Genomic DNA, 25511 nt, shown 5'->3' with positions numbered 1-25511 from the left:
AGGATCATGAGGTCTAAGGGTTAATCACCCCCACTTCTCCTGTGTCATAGACCTGATCTAGCTCAGGGACTCTTGCACTGTGTATTTGGCCTTTTGCTAGTGGACACCTTGGGAGTAAGCAATTCAATAATGTCGTTTGGAGAACTACAATGTCTATCCTACAGCTTTTGCCAATCTGTTTTGTGTGTGTTAAAACCACAGCCTTTCCCACCAGAATGGAAACACAAACCTTTCCTTACCTTGGCACTGCTGCCATGCAATTTTGTATAGAAGACTGGCAAAATTAACAGCATCTGGCACTGATCACAGTTAATGCAAGGTGCATGAATTATAGGTGAGGTGAACAAATTTCAAACAGTTCTTGGTTCACTGGTAGCATCTAAAAAACTATTTCATTCATCTCCCAAGTTTTGGTCAGTAGGCAAGATAAAGCGCATGCACATGCAAGCTTTTATTTGCATGTTTGAGGTTTTTTATTTTCTATTTTAACAACAAATGGACAGGGTTTAGATACAGGATTTCAAGGGTGAATCTGAATATGAATATGAACATTATGAGGTTAGTAAAAGCAACATAGCAATAGAGACCTACCATTAAGTGTCTGATGATCATAGGTCCTCAAATGCCTGTTCTTGCAAGCCTTCCTGGTAGCATGTATAAGAGAACAGTAGGATATGATGCTGGTAGATGATGTGTTCTCATTCTCTCTTTCTGACAGAGGAAGCACAGCCAAAGTACTCTGCTCTATTCATAGTAGAAGAAACTGCACAGCACTATGGTGGCTTCAGGTAAGAGCTAGCAAGCAATTATGCAGCTCTGGGCAAGATATGTATTTACTGAAAGAGCTACCGTATATACCCGAGTATAAGCCGACCCGAATATAAACCGAGGCACCTAATTTTCCTACAAAAACCTGGGAAAGCTTATTGACTCGAGTATAAGCCGGTTCACCTTTGCCACTGTGGAGGAGGAGGAGGAATGAGCAGCCCGAAAGCAACCCTTTGGGCTGCTCCTTCCTCTTCTTCCTTTGCCAAGTTTGCATTTATGCGAGCAGTTCAGGAAGGGAACAAGCTGCCTGGGGAGAGTAAAGAACCGCCGTTCTTGTATACTTCTTAAGGAATGGTTGACTGGGGAGAGCGGGTGGCGGCACGAGCAGAGAGAAAGGGCTTCTTTCTCACCACCCCCACCGCCTGTCTCACTTGAGTATAAACCGAGGGCAGCTTTTTCAGCACAAAAAATGTGCTGAAAAACTAGGCTTATACTCAAGTATATATGGTAAGTTTCCAGAAGCTGCTTTTAAAAAGCTCAGACCAGGGAGTGAATGCCATCAGCTCCTGAAGAGCCCACCAATGTCCTGAAACAGCTCTGCTGTCTTGTAACTTTACTATTATCATTTAAAATAGCAAACTGCTTTGAATGCTTTAGCAGAAAAGCTGCACCAAATTCAAGTAATAATTTGTCATTCAGCTACTCTTGTGGAGGCTGAAAGTACAAAATTCATTTATGCAGCGAGTAGTGTAGGAGTTTCTAGCTGCTTTTCACACCTGACACCAGTGCTATTTTTCTAGAAAAAGAGGCACTGGAACTCACTATGAATGCTTCCCTTGTTCTCTTATAATAGCAATAGAGCCCAACTTAGAGGTGCCGTAACTGAGTTCTGGCGAGTTCCGGATGAAAAAAAGCCCTGCCTGACACTATTGGTATGAGCTTTCAGGTTCAAGGGATATATTACCTCATGTCAGTTTTACATGGCCCATTTCTCTGTGTTTCTTGGGAAAGGTGCCCTCTCCTTTCCCAATAGCAACTTCTGTGAAAAAAGGGTGGGAGGAGGCTAACTGTAGCAGCTCGGAAGTAAGGAAAAGGTTTTCTAACATGCACAAAGCATGTTATTATTACTTCAAAACCTTAAGAGATGTGTTTCAGCAACACAAATAAGTTCTAGGATTAATCAAGCTTAAATTAAGCCATACCTGCTTTGCAATTCTGCAGAACTATAGCTGGAGCATTTCCACCTCTAGGACTAGGCTAACTTGTAAACACTCTGTCCACTATTGTTTTGAATTCTTTGCCATCTTATGAAATATTCAGTTCCAGAATGAGATCAAATAGGAACTGAAGCATTCTGTAGGGTCTGCCTATTTCCCTCCCGCTGACAAAATGACAGAGAAAAATGCACCAAGACAGAGGCAAAGATTCTGGTCTGTTTGTTAAGTGTTCTGCAGATGAAAAACCAGCTGAAATCTCATTGCCTTTTTGAATTCAAATGCACTCACCCACTACTGAAACTAATCCTCAGGACAGTAATCAATGTCATCATCAGTAAGTTTATTGTGCTAGCCAAAGGCTATGACAAAAGCATAGAAACACAAACAATTTCAGATACAAAATATAAAGGAAAATACATGAATATTTTCCCATATGAATTTTTGTCTCAGAATGCTTTTAACATTCCAAAATGGTTTCTGAGTGGCTTACACACCTTTCCATTGAACTGGGGGGAAATTCTCACTAGTCCTTAGATTTAAGTTCAATGACAGAATGTACATGCATAAGAACTATTGCATATGTACGGATTATATCTGACTTATATGATTCCAAGTAGAGGTTAGATATAGGTTCTATGAAATTATTGACCTATGGCTATTAGTCATGTTGATTAAATGCAAACCTTCATGTGCAGAGGCAAAAATCCACTGAATACCAGTTACTGAGTGGCCTTCGAGTCCTGCTGGTGGTCTACTGGCAGCATATAATGGTCACTGTTAAAAACACAGGATGGTATTCAATGCAAGTCATATTCAGAGGAGGCCCCCTGGAGTTAATTAACTTAGGCTCATTAATTTCAATAGGCTTACTCCAAGGAGGACTTAGCTGAATACATCCCACAATGTTGGACTAGATGGAATCATTTTGGAATTACAATGATTCAATGCTTTGAAACATGCCTAGATTTGTATTCCAAGAAACAAAGAGAAAAGTATGTAAACAGTACATCAGAAGTCATCCTGATTTACTAATGTAATCAAGGCCCCACAAGTCTTTGTAACATCTTCCACTAATATCTCTGTTAAACAAATATATTCTTACATTATGAGATAGTTTCATGTTCATTTGTGGCTCTCCAGAAGTTTTTGGACTACAACTTCCATTAGCCATGCTCGCTGGGGCTGCTGGGAGTTTGGGTTGAACAGCAGCAGGAGGGCTTCAGGTTAGTCACTCCTGTTATCAGGAGCATTATCTAACAAGAATGCTTAATTTCTGCAGGAAACACATAGTCTATTCAAAGACAAAGTAATTTATTTTACATGTTTACAGAAAATAAACTATCCTTTTTAATTCAGACAGCTAACATAACAGATTTTGTTACATGTATATTATGGTACATATTTTTAGAGACAGGAAAAATTCAAAATAATCATCTTCATGTAAAGCAACTCTGTTTAAAAAACTAAATTCAGTAATTTGTACCAAACCAGCTATTAACTTTCTCAGTGCTCAAATAAAGGACTAGATTGATTATACAGTATTCATTTGTTTCTTCCATCCACACCAGCTCCATATGTACTTTTCCAGTCAAATCCATGTAATTCAAATAATAACTGGGTCCCAAATATTGATAGAGACTGGATGGCTTGGGAGATAGCACCATATTGACTGGAGCACTAAAACACCAATATGGTTTTTGTGAATCATCCAGAAGGGTCACATCCATAATGAAACAATTCTAAAGCATGCAACAGAAGACGAGAAGGGAAAAAGTAGAAAGAAAATCAGTCTCCATACTATGCACATGATACCAATAACACAATGATTATTCATGCAAAGGTGCATCTACAAAATCCTTATTCCCACAGAGCTGTAGCCGTTTTCTGTTGCTACACAGAATATAGCAGAAAAGATTAGCTGTAAAATAGTCCTTCTAACACAAAATCCTAATAACCCAGATACACTTCAATTAATTAAGTGTGACAAAATTAAGGTAGGTCATCTTTATCTCCTTTGATTGTATAACAGCCAAGGTCAAAGACATATTTTTAAAACAGCAATATTTTAAAGGTGTGGCTATGGCAAACATGTTATTAGCCTATTGTTTTTGTTTATAGTTATCAGCAAAATAGCACAGAAGAAATTTACATCTTCCTTCTGAATCACATCATAAATCAACAGCAGCAAATTCAATAAGGCCTAATTTCCCATCAAACAGACATGTAGAGGCTACACAAAGTTGTCACCAAAAAGAAAACTACCAGTGTTTGTTAGAGCAGTGGCAGGACCAATGATTAACTTCTAACAATATCCCTCAACCCCAATCTACCATATTAAAGGTAAAGGTAAAGGGACCCCTGACCATTAGGTCCAGTCATATCCGACTCTGGGGTTGTGGCGCTCATCTCGCTTTACTGGCCGAGGGAGCAGGCGTACAGCTTCCGGGTCATGTGGCCAGCATGACAAAGCCGCTTCTGGCGAACCAGAAAAGTGCACGGAAACGCCGTTTACCTTCCCGCCGGAGTGGTACTTATTTATCTACTTGCACTTTTGATGTGCTTTCGAACTGCTAGGTGGGCAGGAGCTGGGACCGAGCAACGGGAGCTCACCCCATTGCAGGGATTCGAACCGCCAACCTTCTGATCAGCAAGCCCTAGGCTCTGTGGTTTAACCCACAGCGCCACCCGTGTCCCCTTTAATCTACCATATTACGGATCCCTAAATTCCTTTACCAGCTTTCCCTTTTCTCTCTCTCTCTCTCCCCCCTCCCCCCGCATTTTACCTGAACATTGCCTTCGAAAACTCCTGTGCTCCAAGATAAGCCAATGTTTCCAACAAGAGGTAGATGTTGGGCCATTTTTTTGTAACTTATCACAGTAAACCTCAGGTATCCATTTCTAATGCAATCTGTAACAATCAGCAAAACATAAAAAGATACCTCATATCAGATTAACAGTAAGTGGAACATTCTTCACTCTCCTCTAAATAAGATTTATGTCATCTATGAATACAAGATCCACAATGAGTCACAGCTAGTCCACCAGACAGCTCTCTGATTGTGGACACAGAGGTTAAAAGTGTATAATTTAAGACAACGCTAGCAGTATACTCATGATCACAATACCTCAAGAACCACCTTTCCCAAAATAAACCGACCAGGACCCTCTGATCATCATCTGAGGCCCTTCTTTGTGTACACCTCCACAAGAAGTCCGGAGGGTGGCAACATGAGAACAGGCCTTTTCTGCCCGCCCCAATTTTTGGAATGCTCTCCTCAGGGAGGCTCTCCTGGCACCATCATTAAATATTTCCTCTATAACCTAGATGCATGCAGCAAACAATTAATGGATTTTCAACTGTTAATGTGCAATGGTCAAGAAGGTTTCCTGCAAGGCCAATCGAAAGTTCCAATAAAATCAATCAAGGGGTAGAGGTCAGCTAAGAAGCCATTGTGTAAAACAAAAATAGTTAACTGCTGCTATCAAATGAGCAGTACCTGGCCAAAGTCACATCTATCATAAACTTCCATGTCCCATCCTGTTCTCCCCCAGGGAACAGCCAGAGAAATCTACAACTCCTGCTTTGGGTGGGGATCCCCTCGGCTTCCCCAGGCAGCTGCAATCTTGCTCCACTCAGACCAAAAAGAGACAATGTGTCCAGGTTGGATGGGGGATAATTACAGACAAGGCTCATTTTTGTGGTTAGGAACACAACTATTCTCCACTTAGTGTCCCTACAAATTATGTGGGAGCTACCCATGAAACTAGCATGTTTTATTTACTACCCTTTTATATAGTTACAAAATCCATATTAATTATAATATATACTTAGTTCCCTGGGAAAGGAATACTAAAATTATATCAACAGAAACCATCTTAAGGATGCCATCAAAGTACCTTTTTTACAAAACAAACTACGAAATGTGCCACACATGTAAGTATTTCCTCTACTGTGTAAGTCAATGTGCAGCTGATAGCCATGCATGCCATATTCTGGGTCAATATCATCCAAGATAGCCTTATCTGGGGCTGCAGCATATCTCCTGAAACAAAGAATAGGAAAGAAATAAGGATGCTTGTTGTGAATTTCTTCCCATTTTTCATAGCTACTTTCAGCTTCAAATATTCCTACTCAGGCTGTGTTGTCATCTGAGTAGCCTTTAGAAATTAGCACATTCAAACAGCCTTGATTTGAACATATTTGTAAGTGAATTTCTCTGGCAGTTTTCAATCATGTTTGAACTGGATAACAAGATCCCAATTACACAGATTTATTTCTAAAATACTTTTCCTTGTGAAATCAGCTTCAAAATGCATATGGTGTTATCCCGTGGTTTTGCTTGAATGTCTGTTATAGTAGTTTGGTAGTTCTTGTATTCAATTCCAGTACACACTAAACAGTAAAGCAGCAGGAAGAGAAAACAACATATTCTTTGTGGAGGGTCACTTGTCCATATATATGGATAGCAGCTTCTATTTACCCCTGCTGATTTATATGTGGAAGGGTTCCTGTTTTACTCCCACTCCCAGCATAGTATGTACATTTCAAAACCTTCTAATAGCTGCCACCATATATCTATACTTAAACCATAACCCAGTGGTCGTTGTACTTTATACATTGTACAAAACCAGCCAGATATGCTTTTAAGTACATAAAAACAAGATGTTCTTTATATATAAACTATAAAGGGAAAATAAGGTTTTATAAATGACAATTGCTTGCAAATACAGAAACTTACATAAGACTGACTTGAAAAGCATAGGTCCCATCCCTGTCAAACTTAATACCCTTAGTTCCTTTCCCACAGTCGCTCAGTTCTCACCACTGCCAGGTACAGAGGACTTATGCTGGTTTCCTATGAGCCTGGCATGCAGGAAGTCCTCTCTCTGGTCAGCTCCAGAAGCTCCTTGATGAATTCGCTCTCACTGTTAACAACCAAGCCTCTCTGCCAATCTTCAGCTTAAGGCATTGATTCAGCTCTATTGCGGGAGACTATACTTCCAGGCTTTCTTTCGCCTCAATAGCCTCCTGTCCATCTTCCACTTGTCTCAACTCTAGACTTCAGATTTCTCTCCCAGCTGCTTCTTCTGGTTCACAGTCTCAGCCAGTTTCACTATTTCTGAACAGTGATAGGACTGGCCTTTGTATGTTGCAGCCAGTCTACTTGTCAGGATCGTGTAAAAGCCTCCCACGAGTAAATGCACTGGCCAGGCTGGTTGTGTCTGAGCAGTCTTTATTACCGGTATGTACATATATACAAGCTGGAGCTCATTTCTCATGCATCTGACCCATCACTCTCAGTTGCCGGCAGTGCGGACTTACAGGACCGCCTCCAGCAAAGCAGTCTGGGTAAGGCGACACGCCTACGTTGCTTCTTTTCCACTCCCTCCGTTCCGTTGCAGAGGGTACGGTGACCGCCTCTCCAGTGGCATCAGGGACTCCCTCCTCCACCTGACTGTCTTCCCTTAACCCTTTCTCTTCCCTCTCCTCGTTCCAGCCTACTGTTTTCCACAGTCCCTACGTCGCTCCACTCTGCTCCCTCCCTCTGCTCCAGGCCTCTTTGACAGCCCCGTGGCACTTGTCAATCAATCAGATTTGAGTGACATAGAATTCTGTGTCTTCAGACCACTTTTCAAGTCCAATGAGTGACCTAGAATTTCTACCCAGTAAGCCAACCAGAAGTGAAATTTTACAATCCTCTCAGTATAAAAAGAACCCAGCTTTTCCCAGACTGGTCTTACGCAATTAACTGCCAGCCACCAACAGACAATCATTATTTCAAACTTAGCCTTTCACATAGCCCCAAATAATACATTATATATTAAACAAACACATTCTAAAGGGTGATTTCTTCAAATCCTCTGCCAAAATAAAAGGGAAAATGCTTCTAGAAAATGGGAAAACCTGTTATGAATGCTTCAGGATGTGCACAACACGGGTTACGAACGCGCGGAACCCGGAAATAACAGAACGCGTTACTTCCGGGTTTGGCGGTTTGCGCATGCGCAGACGCATCAAATGATGTCACGCACATGCGGCGCTTCAGGTTACGCACCATCACGGGCTACGAACGGGGCTCTGGAACAGATCCCGTTCGTAACCAGAGGTACCACTGTATATAAAACTCAACTCTATATAATCATTTGTATTTAAAGGTATCAGGCAAATGTTTAATGGAACCTCAAAAATTTAAGTAATTTAATTAAACATTTTGTATGCACCATTAAAGCCACAGATTGTTGTACTTTGTAAACCAATGATTACAAACACTGCCCAGCATTGCCCAACGTAATTCACATTCTTGTTGAAAAGGAATCACATTTAAGGGAAGTTATGTTTCAAGAGAACTTAAGTCATGGGGTAGAGCTACACTCAGCAGCCATAAAACAACTAAAATCAGTACTTACACTGTGGCAGAGCCAAGGGTGCTTCTTTCAATGAGCTGATGATAATGAAGACATGCCATAATGAAAGCAATTTCACTTTTCTAAAAAGTTAATTATAGAGAACATATATTTTCAGCATGAAGTATTTAATTTTCCAAAAGGACTTTTGAAGAGTAAAATCCATTTAATCTCATAGAAAGATTTGTCCTACTCCAGATTATAACAATGTATCACTGACATTTTAATATACTATTTTTATAACTTAAAAGCAACAGACTAAAATTCATGTCTATTGCGGTATACAGTTCCCATCTACAGTGGTACCCCGCTAGACGAAAATAATTCGTCCCGCGAAAATTTTCGTCTAGCGGGGTTTTCGTCTTGCGGAGCGGCAATGGGAGCCGCGCTCCGCAAAAGGAAAAAAAAAAAAAAACGAAATTTTTTCGTCTTGCGAGGCAGCCCCATAGACTTTTTCGTCTAGCGGGGCTGCCTCCCGCTAGACGAATGCTTTCGTCTAGCGAGTTTTTCGTCTAGCGAGGCATTCGTCTAGCGGGGTACCACTGTATTATTTAAACACCCAAACAGGCTACAAAAGGAGCCTATGAAGGAGGGAAAGTGTCGTAATAACATAATAACCTGGCTGGATTAGGTAAAGGCCCATCTAGTGCAGCATCCTGTTCTCACAGTGGTTAACCAGAGGCGAAGCCCACAAATAGGAATTGAGTGCAACAGCACTGTTGTGATAGTCCTTTTACTGGTACTCAAAAATAAATTAGAATTAAAAATGGGAAAATACTAGAGTTCTTTGTGTTAATAAACTGAAAATCTGATACAAATTCTACTGTCTTAATAAATAGTACCAAACTATGAAATCCTGATTAAGAAAGTTAAAAATATACCTTTTCAGAATTATTCTACAATGGCAAAGCAAAACTAGGAAGGGCAAGCAGCTTTGTTCAACCCCAGTATAAGGAATCATGTCCCTGAATTCCTTGTACTTCTAGAAGTAATTCCATCTACCATAATGAGCGTTCCCCACATCAAATGGGGTGTGCATGTTGCGAGGTCGCGAGTAGACCCATTGGATCACAGTGGCAGCTCCTGGCAGTTGGTCTGGCTTCACCTTCCCAGGTTGGGATACCTGTGGACTCCACCTACTCTAGCAGATGCCCAATCCTGGCTGGGGAGGTGTTGCCAGGGGGATTGGCCAGGTAGAAGGAGGGATTATACAGTACACACAATAGAGCTTGAGTCATACCTGGGAAGGTTGGATTCAGAGCTTCCACACCCTCCACTCCCTCAATTGACACTTACTTTGCAGGTTTAACCACCTTTTTTCCACAGCCACACAGGCGCTGCTATGACAAGGTTGCTGTTAAAGGGCCGGAAAGGAATTTCCCTGCATTGGCAGGTTTCGCCTTTCCTGTAGCAATTCGTCACAACTTTGGCGGTTGCAGGCCTTGGGCGGAATCCTTTAGTCATTTACAGGATTGGGGGGGCATGGGGCGGTGACCCCCGCCCCCATTGCGGTGGCGATAACAGGGTTCCCGTTAAAGGGGTCTCAGGGGGAGGCATTGACTATACGCCCAGGGTCGTCACTGCCCTCCCCTTCCAGCAGCAGTGAACATAGGGGGGAGGGCTATCTGCTTGAACAGACTAGCCCACTTCCCAATCATGCTGGATAACCCTGAAGTTACCCAGAACCCCGGCTGGGGGGCTGGGAAGGATAAACGGCCAGTGCCTGAGCCAAGGTCTTCCTACATCTGAATATTAATAAAGTTGTGGCCAATTTAATCCCATAGAACATTGTCATGAGTCGTTATTTCCCTCAGGGGCTGCCCGAGGGTACGGGGGACTTCGCCTGGCCGTGCAACACAATCTTCATACACCTTTCAGCAGCAGCCACATTGTATCATTTATCAGTACATTTTGGAGTAGCCATACTATTAACAAAAAAACAGATGAAGAAGGCAGAAAATAAAGAAATGAATAATCTTAAAACAAAGCATTAACAGCCAATTAGCATATGGAATAAGAAACTTGAAACTAGTTTAGGCTTTATGACCTGCAGTATTGTTTTCATCTTGTAAAAGGGGATATGTAAGTTTACATATAAGGAAACAAAATAAGAGCCACCAGTGAACGCATCTTATTGGGGGAGTAATCTTACCTTCCAAAGTCCCACCAAGAGTCCTTGATCAAAACAGTAAAGTTCAACAAGGGCATCACAGCCAATCATCTTTGCATTGGCAGTCAGGTTACCCAGATCATATTCAGAAATTAAAGAACGCTGCAAAGGCCTTTCAAGAGACATCAAGTTAGTTAAGAAAAGAACAGGTATTGTTAATATGGAAGTTTGATTACTTTTTGTCTTCTCCAAAACCTGACATAAGCAACTAAAAACTATTGCACATAACTTGTTCTTGAAACAAATTATAAGCACAATACTGCAACTATTACAGAAGGGGTTTCCAACTTCCCCTTTGTTGGATGTCAACTCTTGTCCCCACCACCTTCAAAATCTAAGGCAGAGTTGTCCAACCTATGGCCTCCCAATGTTGTTGTACTACATCTTTTCTCATCCCCAGACAGCATTGCCAATAGTCAAGGGAGATATAATCCAACAACTTCTGAAGGGTGACAGTTAGCCATTTTCTGTGCTTGTTTTCTTATTGCACAAGCAATGTGTACATGGAGGACATGAGGAACACTGGAATCAATCACCATCCGATGCCAAATCCATGGATCCAGAAATCTCCCAAGGAAGCAATAATAAGCAATCACCATACTGCTATGATAAATAGCTGTATGCATACAGCTCTTTGCCTTCCTTCTGTGTTAGGTATGTTAGTCCAGAACACACTGCATATGGAGCTTAACATGGCCCTGGACTGTATTACTGTCTGCTACTACATCACAATTGACTGTCACTGGTGGGTAAGTGATTTGCAAAGTACAGTGCTGTGGTAAATGTCCTTCTACTACAAGCAGTGAAAATTAAGAATTCTGAAAAAATGTGTCAACAAATTATTCATCATCAAGCTTCAGCAAACAACCACTCCTCGATATGCTAAGAACACAAGTTAGGCAGCAATCCTAACCCCCATTATCCAGAAGTAAGATCCACTGAATTCAACAGGACTTACTTCTGAGTAGGTGTGAGGATTGCACAATTAAAGAATTAACTTACCTATTCTTAGGATGAACTTTGCTGTCACTCAGAAGTATAGGTGTCACTCCAAATATCTGCAAACCTGACAAAGTGTCTAAACAAGGCCACTTTAAATAATTCCAGTACACAGTAACAGATGTCTCATTATAAGAAATATCTGTCTGCTCCAGCACATGTTGCTTTCCATTTCTGTCCTTTAGTATGACCATCCATTTTAAACCAGAAATCCTGTTAATGGGAAAGTAAAAGGCAGATTACAAATTTTAAGGTAACAATCCTATGCACAAGCCGGCCAGCATCAGTTAAACTGGTGTAAAGTACAACAGATCCAAACTGTGTTCCACAGCAAGGCTACTGCTGGCTGAGCCAGTCTTTAAAATACTGTTTGAGTTACACTCCCGTTTGCCAGTTTAATTTACACTGGGCTGTCAGGTCACATGACCAAGGTGAGCAAGCTTAAGATCAAGCCTAAATCCTCTGTTTAGTCCAGCCACTCAGCTGGCTGGGTCCTAGCTAAGCCAGGATAGGAGAGAAATGTCAGTGTATCTCTGGCTGCGCCGAGGATGAGGGAGCTAAGCAAGTGTAGCCTGGCTGTACTGGGAACCTCCTGACTCATCCAGAGAGCTTCTGGATCCGCTCATCACAGTTGACCTTGCTGTAGGATTGCTCCCTTAGACTGTCACTTCTACATACAGATAAAGCACATTAAAATTAACTATCATCAAAATGCTTGCAATTTCATAGAAGAAAGCCACATTTCCCCCTTTGTTTCTAAAACAGAACTTACTTGTTTTCTCCAAAACATGCTCTACAAACAAAATCCAAAGCTAACAAAATATCTATATTCTTTCAATTTTATTAACTTCCTACCTGGTAACTAAATAATAATCATAGTATCAGTTTTACTTATATTTATCAAATGATCCATTTTTTCTTCCTTTACTCACAAAGAAAATAGATAGTATTAAAATATTAAAAATGTCCATGTATTACAAATTTTATAAAACTGCTCACTTGATAGCTTCTTTGGTTTTCAGTGGAAGGCCAGTACAGGTATTTATTGGCTTCAGAAGCTGAATCAGATCAGCTTTGCCAGCAGCTATTTTTTTCATGATGTACTCTTTCTTCCAATATCCTGACTCCCTATCTTGCAACTCTGGAAGATTCAGAGAGACAGCTGATTTCTGGGCAGATTCAGTCCTCCATTTTTTTCTTTTAGGCAGAAAAGACTTAGAATATATTTTGAACCAGATTGTACTGGAGAAAAATACAACATAAAATAACATAAGAATAGCTGAAATATTTAAAGAGCATGCTGTTCTGAGATAATGCTTAAGCCATCATTAAGTATCAGGAGGTAGATTCTATCTTCTACCAAAAAAATGTCAACACTTTGAATGATCTTAATGTAGCTGAACTGCTACAAATTTTGTTAATTAGCACTCATGATCCAGCTTTATGTCATTATCTATTAATGTTAGACTAAAATTAACACTAAAATTGACTATTGGATTATAAATGCACAACATTACTTATTCACAGACTCAATTTTTATCCCACCATCCTTCAAAACAAGTTTCAGGGCAGTCATCAACAATTTAAAAGCTAACAAACACAAACAATATAATCAATATTAAAAGAGCATAAATGACTACAAATTATTCATGATTGTTCTGGATTCATTAGAATAAGATATTAAGTGACCACCTAAGAAACTAAATTAAAAACCCAAACAGTTTAACAAATTATACCAAAGGGAATCCCCTGTGTCTTCTGCCAGCCAATCCAACATAAAACAACACTACTTTCATAGCAGCACCTGTAAAAGGGCCCAAGTGCATAAGGAGGTTTGTATTTTGAATTGTACCCAGAACAACTTGGGAGCCAGTCAGTTCCAAATGGCACATACATAATCACTGTTAAATATAACCTCCCTGCACACCCAGTGACCAAGAATTACTCAGGCAATTTTTTCTGATGCACTGAGGGGAAATAGGTGCCTAAAAAGCAGTTAAACATCTGATATTTATAGACCTAACAAAAGTTTATTGGCATACACATGTGTCCTTGTTTAATATTATACGTTTATTCACTTATTACCCTTAATCCTTTTTCAAACCAGATCCTCAAGGCCAATGATGGGAAAGGGGAGTACTACAATATACAGAAACTACAAAATATTATGAGCATATAAATGTGTAGTATTTATTTACAATATTTATATACCATATTTCTACCATAACAGTTCTCAAATCAGTAGATGAAGCAGAGGTGTTTCTGATGGAGGGCAGCACTTGCTTTATTCCCCAAACTGGGGCAAGTCACATTCAGACTGATTCCAACTGCCGCATAGCTTAACACTATAATTTATTTCGTGTAAACTGCTGTAACGATGAGGAAATTTTTTTAGTAAGTTGTACTTGCTTGCTTGCTCCCAATGATCAAACATAAAGGGATAATATAAATTAGATTATAATGACTACTGTCATGTTAAAAACCTCTGGCTATATTGTACTGTCCCTTACTTGTCATTGGACAGATGATAAAAACTTTTATTCACACAGCCAATAAACAGCAGTGACTCTGCATTCAGGTAGGATAATATCTTCAGTAGTATCTCTGATGGCATTCTAGAGGATGAAGATGAAAAAGTGATGCAGTTATTTGAGTGGAAGAAACATGCAGTAGCATATATCAGAATGAAATTGATCCCTGCTTCATAAATCGAAAACAAAAATCTGTCTACGTGAAAACAAAAGCAGAAATAACCTGTAGAATTCCATCATCACACGCAAACATAATATGACGAAGGTAAATGTAATTTAAGGCACAATGGGCATCTCTCACTCATTTAAAGGAACTTAAGTGGTAAAGCTTTTCATTCTAGTGCTAGAATTAGTGCCACTCCTGCTTGCACACAGAAGTCCACAAGAGGTGGAAATATATACCAGCAGTTCACAACATGGATCAGCACTGTTCCATGGAAGGTGTCTATGTCAGTGCAGAAAAGGTCCTTATTGTGTGAGGGGAAATATGACAAGCCCACTAGCTCTAACTCTATGGTGTCTATCCCTGTCAACCTCCCCAAGTTGGAGGCAAATATTTGTAACACAGTCTGTTCTATTAATATAGGCTTCCTCACATGAACTCAGGGTTATAAATTACACAGGGGACCTACGTAGAAAAGGCTCCTCACCCCAGAAGTTATCCCTCCAATTCATGTAGGGTGATAGGGATGATCATTCCCACTGTCCCACATCATGTGATAAATTAAAACACTTGAATAAGTCTCAGCTGTCTGCATCATGTAGTACTGGTCCACACTGTACATAGGATGACCAATTTCATTTCATACATTATGCATAGCTGTCAACTTTTCCCTGTTTTAAGTGAAATTCCCTTATTCCGAATAGGATTCCTCGCAAGAAAAGGGAAAAGTTGACAGCTATGCATTATGACTACTACACTGAGCCTCAACCACACATATAGGTTTCTCAGCAGCTTCCACATTTCTACCCTCATTTATGAAGTGGTACAAGCCTCATTGTTAATATGAACATAAGCGATCATTATTAGGGATGACGCTGCCATGAGCTGTTCATACACACAAAATTAATTTAGCATTTTCAATGTACAATCACCAAAAGTATTCAATTTACCTTCAGGGTCATGTGAAAGAATCTGTGGTTACACACCAAGACATCTTTACAATTAAACCAGTTCTTGAAATCATAAATGTCCAGCCAAGTATTTAAAAGATAAATACTTGCTTAGAGAATAAGTACAACTGAATTCAGTGAGATTTACATACAAGGTAAGCATGCATCTGTAAAGCATCAAGAGTATTACCTGTCAAAATCAATTGCAGAATTTGACTTGATACTAGTAGACCTCGTACACACCCTGCGAGTGTGTGTCTTTTTGAGTTGCATGGCTGCTGGGTAATCAGACATAGCACTATAAAAAACAACACATATTATTATTATTATTATCATCATCATCAGGGGTGGGAACCTTAGGCCCAAGGTCAAATGTGATCCTCCAAACCCCTCTCTCATGTCTTTAGTCCCAGGCCACAGTTCTCACCAGCCCTATTTCATGCCCTCCTTGAGTGATTTTGGCCAGGCTGGAATGCATCCTTGAACTGTACTGTGATGATGCCTCTTGCCTGCCTGGATGAAAAGATTCCATGGGTGTATATAGAAATCTAACTTTTGCATGGGTAGAAATTAACATACTGTCCAAAGGTTAAAAAAAAAAAAAAAACACCTGTTGCTCCACTCACTTTTACCTCTGACCACTCCCACCACTGGGTCCCCAGAGGATTGCCTGCAAGGGGAATACAGCCCAATAATCTTGCAAAATTATTTGTTTGCTGTTGGGTTTTTCATGTTCTTGCCCTCTTATAAACTCAGTCCTATGCGTGGAAGCAAATCCCACCAAGTTAAATGAGTCTTCCTCCCAAGCGAGTACAGGATTACGGCCCAAGGTTTGCGACACTTGAAAAAGTGTTAAGCATAGGCTGTTTAATGATTTCTCTGCCATCTTTCTTTTTTATTGTAATTATGTTGTCGTGCTGGTGTTGCTGTACAGCATGGTTTTGGTCTGAAAACCACCCCAGGAGTATTTATGGATGAACCACTACATCATATTACAGTGGTACCTTGGTTTACAACCATAATCCGTTCCAGAGGTCCGTTTGTAAACCAAAACAGGTTGTAACCCAAGATTCACTTTTGCCAATGGGCCCTCCCCCCAAAAAAAAATTTCCATAAAAAATGGGTTGTAATCCAAAAAAAAAAAAATGGGTTGTAATCCAAAAAAAGGTTGCAAACCAGGACACGCACTTCCGGGTTTGACGTGTTTGTAACCCAAAACATGCAAACCAAGATGTATGCAAACCAAGGTGCCACTGTACAATTCCTCCTTAAAAAACGACCCAAATTCAAGAATGAAACAGCAACACTACCAAACAGCTTCAAAGGGACACATAACAAACAGAAAATAGGTAAGGGCCTCCTCAACCCCCCCCCCAAAAAAAACCCACCACTTTTCCATTGACATAAAGACTTGGGCTGTATATTCTGTGAAAGAAAGCAAATTTCACTGAACAGACCGGGACTTCCCTCCGAGTAAACCTGCCTAAAACTGTGAGACTCAAGAAAGGCACCGGGGGATCTGGGTTTAGGGCGTTCAAACGAGACGCCCCGTGATCCCCCACCCACCCAGCAGTAGCGGGAGGTCGTTACCTGTCCCTGAAAGGACAGCCAGCCGCACTCCAGCTCCCCCCGCCTGGAGGAGCGACTAAGAATGGCGACCGCAAGCCGACGCCGGGAGGACGGATCGCGGCGGCCAACGGGCGCGAAACCCCTAAACTGTGCTGCCTCAGAATCCAACCGCGTCCTGTCGCCATGGCGACGGCCCTCGAAACGGGACGGAGGGGGTGGAATGGTACTTCGCTACCGCCCAGTCAAGGCCGCGAGCGCGTCTGCAAAGAACGCGACGAAGCCGAACAAAAAGTAGCCCCGGGCAGAATTCTTCCGCCGGCGCTCCTGAATTTATTCCCCGCAAGCAGCTTCCTTCCCGCACTTGGTTCAATGTAGCTTATCTAAGGGGCGGGTGCTGGAGAGACCGACGCGCGTAGGGCGGGGTCGCCTGTTGCCAAAATAAAGCGGAAGGCCGAAGACTCGTTCTTTGCTGCTTTTGTCCTGGGGCGAGGGGCGGGGGGGGGGAGAGGTGCGGGGAGCGTTTGCCGTTGGAGCTGATCCTGATCTATCCCAATTCCCAATGTACGTTTCCTCAGAAGTTTAATGGGCCTCACTCCCAGGTAAACGTGCACATGTAGCCTTTTTGCAGACAAACAAATGTACTGGTAACCTCAATCTTTAGGAAATCCCATGCATGTTTTATCAGAAGCAAGTCCCACACTGTGCCCTCATGAGGCTTTGCTTGCAGGAAAGGGTGTTGATAAACCATGCAAAGGATGACAAATCTTTACAGCGCAATCCCGTAAAACCCAGCTAGATTATTCCCTGTTGCCTGGGAGTTAAGCCCTTTTGAATTCAGTAGAACTGATTTATTAGATAAATGTATAGGATTGCTAGCTTTCCTTGTGCGGGGCAGAGTTTTGTGGGAGGGAGGGAGGGGCATTCTACCACGTGAGTGAGCTCCATCCGCAGCCCAGATACCGGTTTGCTTCTTGCACACGAAAGCTGCGCCATTCTGAGTTGACGGTAGTGCACGCGTCTTCCTTGCAGACGTCTGCACAAATAATACTTGCACACCATGAGTCTGACCTCCTCAGATGGCGGGCTAGTGCCTATTTGAAGATAGCCCTCTTAAGTTTTACAGAACCTGCTTAAAGGGCAAATAAATATTTCTGAGCTGTGCATACAGCACGAACCTAACGTTTTATTTATTATGCAAACGATAGATAAAGGGTGGACTTGTCCCAGAGCACGTACGCTTCAATACAGAGACATACGCTTTCGGGAAGGAGGAGGCTTCTGGCAATGTAGTTTTGAGCAGCAAGGAAACGCTTTGCATTGTGGTAGTTGTAGTATTTTACCGGAGTAGTCGGGCAGCTCTGCTACCCTGCAAACTACAGTTCCCAGAGGGCTTTGCAAACGTAATGGCGGGGCAAATTTCTGCCATCAGCGAGTGAAAGGGTCGTGTCCCCCTTCGGCTTGTTAAAACTGCACCAACAGGTGAAAGCCCGACGGAAAGATTTGAGTAAGAATAAGATGTATCTTTCTAACGGTATGGCTATTTTGCATCGAGAGGAAACTGCGGGACGATGAATCCGATCCTTTGCACAGGACGGGAAAATATTTAGTGTATAATAGACCTTGTATTTGGGGTTATAGAGTGAAGCCCTGCTTCGCCTCGCTATGCTTTCTTTCATGCGAGGAATCCCCTGCAGTGGCAAGCTCCTGGGGTCCTGCGCGAAGTGGGGGCCCCTTGCACAGCATAGGAAGGCGCTTCTAAGGACTTGCGTGTGCATCAGGCTCGGGCAAGGGTCGAGAGCCGAGCGATCCGCCCCGCGCCCTGATGTAGCCTTTGCGAGCGCAAAGCGACACATCTGGACTCCCGAAGGGGCCCGGAGAGCTGGGAGAACTGAAAACAGCGGCAGGCAAGTGTCTGTGCAAAGAGGCCATAAAGAAGAAGTATCGCTGTCAACTGCTCAGAAAGGTAAGGAACGGGAGGCTCCAGCAACTGCCAAGCTTACTTGGCAAGTAAAATTCGTTTCCCAAACTACTGCAGTTCTCAACTTTTTAGGTGTATCTGCATATATTTATACACACATACATACACATGTTTCTGTTGAGCCTAGTGATGTTTTTTCAGTCCATAATCTGAAATATCCTACAAAATTTGCACTGCTGTCCTAACCCTACTTACCTGGGAGTCAGCCGCCATTGAATTCACCTGAGTAGACGTAGCTAGGATTGTACTGCTCATATAATTGTAGAGTTGGAAGGGACCACAAGGGTCATCTAGACAACTCCCTGCAAAGCAGGAGTCTTTTGCCGAATGTGGTGCTTGAACCCACAACCCTGAGATTAAGAGTCTCATGTTCTACTGGGATCTCAGTGAGATTATTTGGGGATTTGTTTCTGAGACAATGTTCAACTGTTGTTTGACTGGAGGCCCGTTGAGGAATGCAACGGGCAGAGTGAGACTGCCTTGGGCAACTGATTTTGGCTATCATGGAAGGGCAGCAAAGTGTTATTTTATTATTATTGTGTTTTTACATTTAAGGGAGTGATGTTTGTAAGAGTTCTGTCTCATATGATCCAATAACTTGATTAGCCTTGGATACCATGCACAGTGTCTGATTTACATACTGTATAAGCTAAACAAGCTATAGTTTAGGACCCCACTCTCTTGGGCCCCCCAAAAAAATTTAAAGGGAATAAAAAACCCAGGATGTACATTTCCAAAATATAAGATAAAAAACAAATAAAATAAAACCTACATACAGCAACAGTGTTTTGTGTTGTGTAGGCCTCCATGACTGCAGGAGCTTCCTCAGTTCCATAGTGTCACTCCTGGTGAGCAAATGGAATGGCAGCAGGGGCAAGCAGTGTTAGCACACTCATCCCTACAAACAGACTGTTGCATGCTGGATGTTAAATTAGCACCTAATTAGAATGTGTGGCAGGACTATGGCTTGGGCCTCATGAGTTCCTCAGGCAGCAATCTTATGCAGAGTTTCCTGTGCAAAGCCCTTGATTTCAAAGGACTCTCCATGCCTAATTCTTTACAGGACCTTTCTGTAAATATCAGTGTACTTGTTCTACCATTTAAATACGTTGTGCTCACTGCATTATTTATATGTTTGGAGTTTTTAATGTTATGCATAAAGCACTTCATTGATCATTTTTACATTTTTATGGGTTTCCCATTCAACCATAAGAACAATAATCTATTTTGTAAGGCATTTCAAAAAAAATTAAAAGCCTGGCTGGATTTAATGAACGAAGGCATAAAATTGGCTGCTATATATGCAATTGGCTATAGCATTTTTAAGAAACTGTTTTGGAAGATTGCTCCACAATATTTATTCAACTTTAGCTTGGCGTGTGAAAGGTTGAGTGGTGGGAGACAATTGAAGCTGGAGATAGGCTAGAATTTGGCCCTTGACTAATCCAAAAGGATTTGGTCCAATATTGATTAAAGTATGGCTGAAGCATTTTTAATGACTTTACAGCATGAACAAAATTGAAAATTCTTTCTAGTAGCACCTTAGAGACCAACTGAGTTTGTTCCTGGTATGAGCTTTCGTGTGCATGCACACTTCTTCAGATACACTGAAACAGAAGTCACCAGATCCTTAAATATAGTGGGGGAGTGGGGAGGGGTATTACTCAGAGGGGTGGTGGGAATGGGTGATAGGCTGATAAGTGTGGAAAACCTGTTGACGACTCTAAACGGCTGCAATTAGTCTTGCAGGGAAAGGCAAGGGGTGAGATGGCTAAAGATAGCTTTGTTTTGTATAATGAGATAAGAATCTCATTATACATAACAAAGCATGAGTACAACAGTCATCAACATGTTTGTTACTAATAACAAAAAGGAATAGATCATTGGTGTTTGAAACCAGCAGAGCATCGGTGGTGAGAGAACAAGTTGGCCCAATGCGCCTGCACATGAAGGCAACGCAAATTGGATCAGAAACAAGTGCCGTAAGCACTGTATCCACTCTAGTAATTCTCAGGTTCTGCACTGGGGCTCTGCTGTAAGAGTACTGCTCAAGAATGAGAAAGGAAATAATTTGTTGCTTATTTTATTAAAATATGTATGTATCACTTGTCCATTGTTAAAAGCTGTTTAAATAATAATAATAAATTAAATACGTGTGGCATAAATAGTAACTCTCAATCAATAGTAAAAAGCCACAGGAAGTCTTGTAAAATCTAGCCTAAATAGACCTTGTGCAAGCAAAACCTGTTCAGCTAACTTGTGGCCCTTGAAGATGTTGTGGAGCTACAGTTCCCATCATCTCTTGGTATTGGCTATGCGGGCTGGTGCTGAGGGGAGTTGGAGTCACACAACGTATTGGGGGGGGGGGTGGGCACACCCTGGCTCTTTCTTGACAGCAGCAAACCATCACTAGAGTTCCCATGGAAAGAGCGGGAATGAGGACTCTAGGGGTTAGAACAGATGTAAAATCCTTTTAATGTTCCATTATTCTGAAAACCAAAGCTGTTTTGACTCAGTCTTTTATCTTTCTCAGTTTTAGAGGAAGCATTTAGGAGCTTTTGGATATATGTGTATAAGACAACAATGTACTTTGTGGTCATAGAATTGTAGAGTTGGAAGGGACCCTGAGGATCATCTCATCCCTTGGGGTCCCTTCCGGCTCTATGATTCTATATTTTTTCTGCCTCAACAATATTTCATTCTGTTCCTATCATTTTATGTCATTGTATTTTGTGTAAATTGTTAAAAAAATTAAATAAAACATGTTCTATTTACAAAAAAAAAAATAGCTACCTTTCTACTGGGAGGGTGGCATGGGCATAGCCAATATTTTTGTTAGGGGGCAGAACCTCAGATTTGTATTGATTTTGATGCCCATGAGGGGGGCACAGGAAGGCAACAAGGTTGGAAGGGGGCCACAGTCAAGAAAAGGTTGAGAAACCCTGTTCTAACCTACAGAGCTATAGGAGACTGATAATGTATAACTACCATTTCGTAATTTTTATTTTTATTTGCCTTGTTTTCTCTTTCAGTGAAAGAAGCTGGGCGAGATTTCACCTACTTGATAGTGGTGGTGATCGGCATCGGTGTCACAGGTAGTTGAGACAGGGGGTAACATATTCCTCACTGTTTTAATTGTTGACCACTTCAGCAGAAAGGTTCTTACTTCACCTACATTTTATTTTTCCTCCCCATTTCAGGTGGTTTATTCTATGTGATTTTTAAGGAGCTGTTCTCTTCCTCCAGCCCCAGTAAAATCTATGGAGATGCCCTGGAGAAATGCAGAGCCCACCCTGAGGTTTGTTTTCAAGTCTTGAATGTTCTGCTTACCACAGAGCCCTAGCATATTACAGAGAATTCTGAGGCATCTTTTGAAGGAGAGTCACTCACTTTGCATTGGGTGCTGACTAGCCCGTGCACCGCTGCCCTGTATTAACTGGAAATGTATCCTAGAACATTTGTAACATTTCCTGCTGCTGCATGCTTCAGGGAAAGATCAGTGGTGGTAGGTGAGCTTTATCATAAGAGTTGGATGGGGTCTTGTAGGCCACCCACACCTAGCTGAGCCCAGGAAATCTGGCGCTAGACCATGCCCAGCAGATGGCTGTGCAGCTTCTGCTTGAAGATTTCCAGAGAGAGAGAGACTACCACCTCTCTGTGTTGAAGAAAGTCGTATAATATTACTGATTGAACTGAGGGAACTGTGCACCTAGTGTTTGATAGAAGACGAACTACTAAGCACCCTATCCTGTCCTTACTGATTAGGTAATAGGTGTTTTTGGTGAACCCATAAAAGGTTACGGTGAAGCAACACGCCGCGGGAGAAGACAACTGGTCAGGTACCCGTGAATGCATCACTTACAGAAGCACCGGTTCTTTTCTGCTAACATTCTCCGTGGATTTGTTACTTACTCTGTTCATCTCAATTGACAAGTGTCATATTCACTTCTCTTGCCAAGAAGGTAAAAGGGAAAATACCTTGGGGCCTAGGCTAGCAGCCTGAATTTAAGCCCTACAATAACCCTTGCAAATGCACCTGATAGCCAGGAAACCTTCTTAGTCACATTGATTGCCAGCATACATTTATGCTGAATAACAAGGATGCTGAAGAGACACTGGTCCATCTTACCCCCCGCGTGGAGCTTCGTTTACCTATTGCACATGACTTTGACACAGATGTGCCACAGCAACACTCAGAACACTATATCCGCAATCGTTACTCTTGAGGTGGGACATGATTCCTCCACAAGTGCAGAAGAACTTCATTTAGGTACCAGCTGATCATGGGAGAAGACAACTGTGCTCATCCAACACAGTGGCTTCATTCACATGGTTTCACACGATGCGCATGAACCTCAGGCTCATGCCTCTCCTTTTCCTCCTCTTGCATGGCTGAAAAGAGGGACTTTATCTCCTGTTTTCAGTTAACCACGGTTGCTTGCAGATGTCTGGATCTGGAATTGGAGGTAATGGTTAGTTATGAAATGATGGCTAGCTTCAACAACCCAGCTTCATAACACATGGTTTGAAGTTAGCTTTTTAAAAATTTACCATAGTCTGTGTTAGCCAGGATTTGCCCCTTCAGGTAACATGACAAACCAGGATTAACCAAAAGCAAAATCAAGTGCTTCCTAATTACAGTAGTACCTCTAGTTACGAACTTAATTTGTTCCGGAGGTGCGTTCTTAACCTTAAACTGTTCTTAACTAGAGGTGTGCTTTCGCTAATGGGGCCTCTTGCTGCTGCTGTGCCGCTGGCACACGATTTCCGTTCTCATCCTGGGGCAAAGTTCTCAACTCGGGGTAACTCTTCCAGGTTAGCGGAGTTTGTAACCTGAGGCATTTGTAACTCGAGGTGCCACTGTACTCCTCTTGGCTCTGTGGGAGGATTAGTGGGTAGCATGCAAGCGTAAGGTCACTACAGCTCATTATTATCCATGCACATTATGCTAAAACATGGTTTAACACAGGAATAGCTGACATGGTGCCCTCCTGATGTTGCTGGACTCCCAACTACTACCAGCCCTAGCTAGAATGGCCATTGGTCAGGGATGATGGGAGTTGTAGTCCAGTGGCATCTGGATTGCATCATGTTGGCTGCCCCTTGTTAGTATGTTCTCAAAGTTGCTTCACACCTAGGATTAATCTCATTGGGTTGTATCTAGCATTAGACGTACTCAGAGTAGATCCATTGAAATTAATGGACATGACTCATGATGTTGTTTGGTTCCGTATTTATGGCTACTATCCTGTGCATGCATCCTTGGACTTCCTTCTGAGCAAACACTCTCAGGATCAGATGTAAATTGAGTTTTAGACCCAATTCACTTGTTTGTGGGTTAGGAAGCTTTCAGACAGGGTGGTCCAAGTGTAACCATAACCAGACAAGTTTAATTGAATTCTGGAACTAAGACAAGATTGTCCATGTAAAGTTTTTGTTTCTTAGAATTATAGTGTATAACTATTAATTTTTCTGGCATTAACTTTCAGGGCATGTGAAACCTTTCCTCTCTTTTTTTTCTTAGCCACATTGAGTATGTAAAAGATGGACTGAAATACATGCGCCTAAAGTTTTACATTGAGGGCTCAGAAAAAGGAAAGCAGGGAACAGTTCATCTGGAAGTGAAAGAGGTATGACATGCTCTGTGACCTACATCAACCATAATCTTAATGCTTAGGTTAGTGTGTGCAAGGAAATTAATTCCCACTTCTCTCTTTGCAGAATCCAGAAAGTGGAAAATACGAGTATCGTTATATATTTGTGGATATTGAGGTCTACCCTAGAAGAACCATAATAATTGAAGACAACAGATAGTGAAACAACTGAAGTGACCTTTCATTGCAGTTTGTGGTACTGTAGTTTACAAAAATGGGAGTAATGAAGTAAAAGTCGGCTGAAAGGTCATTTTGCATCCTCACGACATACCCGTGTGAAGGCAGTGGAGCCGCTGAGCTTATGTGTAATTCTGCTGGGTAAATACTGGAAGTAGGGAATCTTTGTTGTTAATAGAAAATGAAAACTGGGTTGACACAGTTAATATAAACCGGCATCCAGCTGTGGCAGCGGCAAATATGATTTAGCAAAGATTGTTTGTGGTGAATCACAGTTTTATACAAGCAGCCTTCTCAGGATGAATTTCCTTTGTTTGGATTTGGATTTCATGCAAGTGCTACAATAAAGAAGACATACAAAACGTACAGAATATCTTTCTCCTTTTGTGCACAGAGTTCATGTACATATAAAGGTGTGTGGCTTCTGTTTTTGTATTGTTTACAGACTGTAAGGCAGAATGTCACAGATTATAAATTGTTTCCTAGTAGGATCTAGGGCTCTTAATGTTCTACTTTGAATCTTGGGGTTGAAAGGAATACCCCTCCGCTGTGAAAAAAATTTGCCTTTTTTCAGGCATGGACGCTGCTGTAGTTTGGTTTCTTTGCCGTCGCATTGCTGCCAGTCCCACCCCCCTTTTTATTGCTGCATCATCTTCAATCACATCAGCAATACCATTAGGTCAGGTATCATTTAATAGTCAGGTTGACATCAGAACTATCCGTAGCCAACTAGATTTCATTGGCTCTTGGATTGGTTGTGATCACAGTCAGTCAAGGAACACACAGTGCACAGAATGACATCACAGCTCGATGAAGTCAGTTGGACTTGGCTTACATGCTGATGTCACTGAGAGGAAGAGCCAGAACACTTTCACCCATTCTTAATGCAGCCACCAAATATACCTACATGTTTTGATGTGGCTGAAAATG

General features: G+C 41.7%; 2 protein-coding genes across 3 annotated transcripts; one reads left to right on the top strand and one right to left on the bottom strand.

The window, feature by feature from the left end:
- Nucleotides 1–3344: 3344 nt before the first annotated feature.
- FBXO15 (F-box protein 15) lies at nucleotides 3345–17130 on the bottom strand. Of its 2 annotated transcripts, none has more exons than XM_033154807.1 (10): nucleotides 16794–17130; nucleotides 15394–15501; nucleotides 14070–14174; nucleotides 12559–12801; nucleotides 11563–11772; nucleotides 10543–10672; nucleotides 8394–8473; nucleotides 5883–6028; nucleotides 4769–4893; nucleotides 3345–3724 (listed from the first exon to the last, which is right to left on the bottom strand). In XM_033154807.1, exons 1-10 carry the CDS (start codon nucleotides 16955–16957, stop codon nucleotides 3455–3457), a joined length of 1581 nt encoding a protein of 526 aa, XP_033010698.1. In that variant the 5' UTR covers nucleotides 16958–17130; the 3' UTR covers nucleotides 3345–3454. The 2 variants fall into 2 exon arrangements, with proteins under 2 accessions (XP_033010698.1, XP_033010699.1); XM_033154808.1 differs by lacking the exon at nucleotides 16794–17130 and adding an exon at nucleotides 15814–15832.
- Nucleotides 17131–18264: 1134 nt separating this feature from the next.
- TIMM21 (translocase of inner mitochondrial membrane 21) lies at nucleotides 18265–24944 on the top strand. Its single transcript, XM_033154806.1, has 6 exons — nucleotides 18265–18735; nucleotides 21783–21845; nucleotides 21951–22048; nucleotides 22516–22589; nucleotides 24275–24380; nucleotides 24472–24944. Exons 1-6 carry the CDS (start codon nucleotides 18435–18437, stop codon nucleotides 24562–24564), a joined length of 735 nt encoding a protein of 244 aa, XP_033010697.1. The 5' UTR covers nucleotides 18265–18434; the 3' UTR covers nucleotides 24565–24944.
- Nucleotides 24945–25511: the final 567 nt, after the last annotated feature.

This window comes from Lacerta agilis, chromosome 7 (assembly GCF_009819535.1).
Source record: "Lacerta agilis isolate rLacAgi1 chromosome 7, rLacAgi1.pri, whole genome shotgun sequence".
In the NCBI taxonomy this organism is placed as follows: Eukaryota; Metazoa; Chordata; class Lepidosauria; order Squamata; family Lacertidae; genus Lacerta; species Lacerta agilis.
The sequence above is the reverse complement of the archived record's forward strand: the minus strand, read 5'-3'. Positions and strand labels throughout refer to the sequence as shown.

Bases quoted from the DNA above. Each gene is read 5' to 3' on its own strand.
- FBXO15 (XM_033154807.1), bottom strand. From the start codon at position 16,957: ATGGCGACAGGACGCGGTTGGATTCTGAGGCAGCACAGTTTAGGGGTT. The intron at 15,502-16,793 runs GTAACGACCTCC...TGTTTTTTATAG, and splicing joins GGCTGTCCTTTCAGGGACAG to TGCTATGTCTGATTACCCAG. The intron at 10,673-11,562 runs GTAAGTTAATTC...GTCTCTTGAAAG, and splicing joins AAAGTTCATCCTAAGAATAG to GCCTTTGCAGCGTTCTTTAA.
- TIMM21 (XM_033154806.1), top strand. From the start codon at position 18,435: ATGCTTTCTTTCATGCGAGGAATCCCCTGCAGTGGCAAGCTCCTGGGG. The intron at 21,846-21,950 runs GTAGTTGAGACA...TCCCCATTTCAG, and splicing joins GATCGGCATCGGTGTCACAG to GTGGTTTATTCTATGTGATT. The intron at 24,381-24,471 runs GTATGACATGCT...CTCTCTTTGCAG, and splicing joins TTCATCTGGAAGTGAAAGAG to AATCCAGAAAGTGGAAAATA.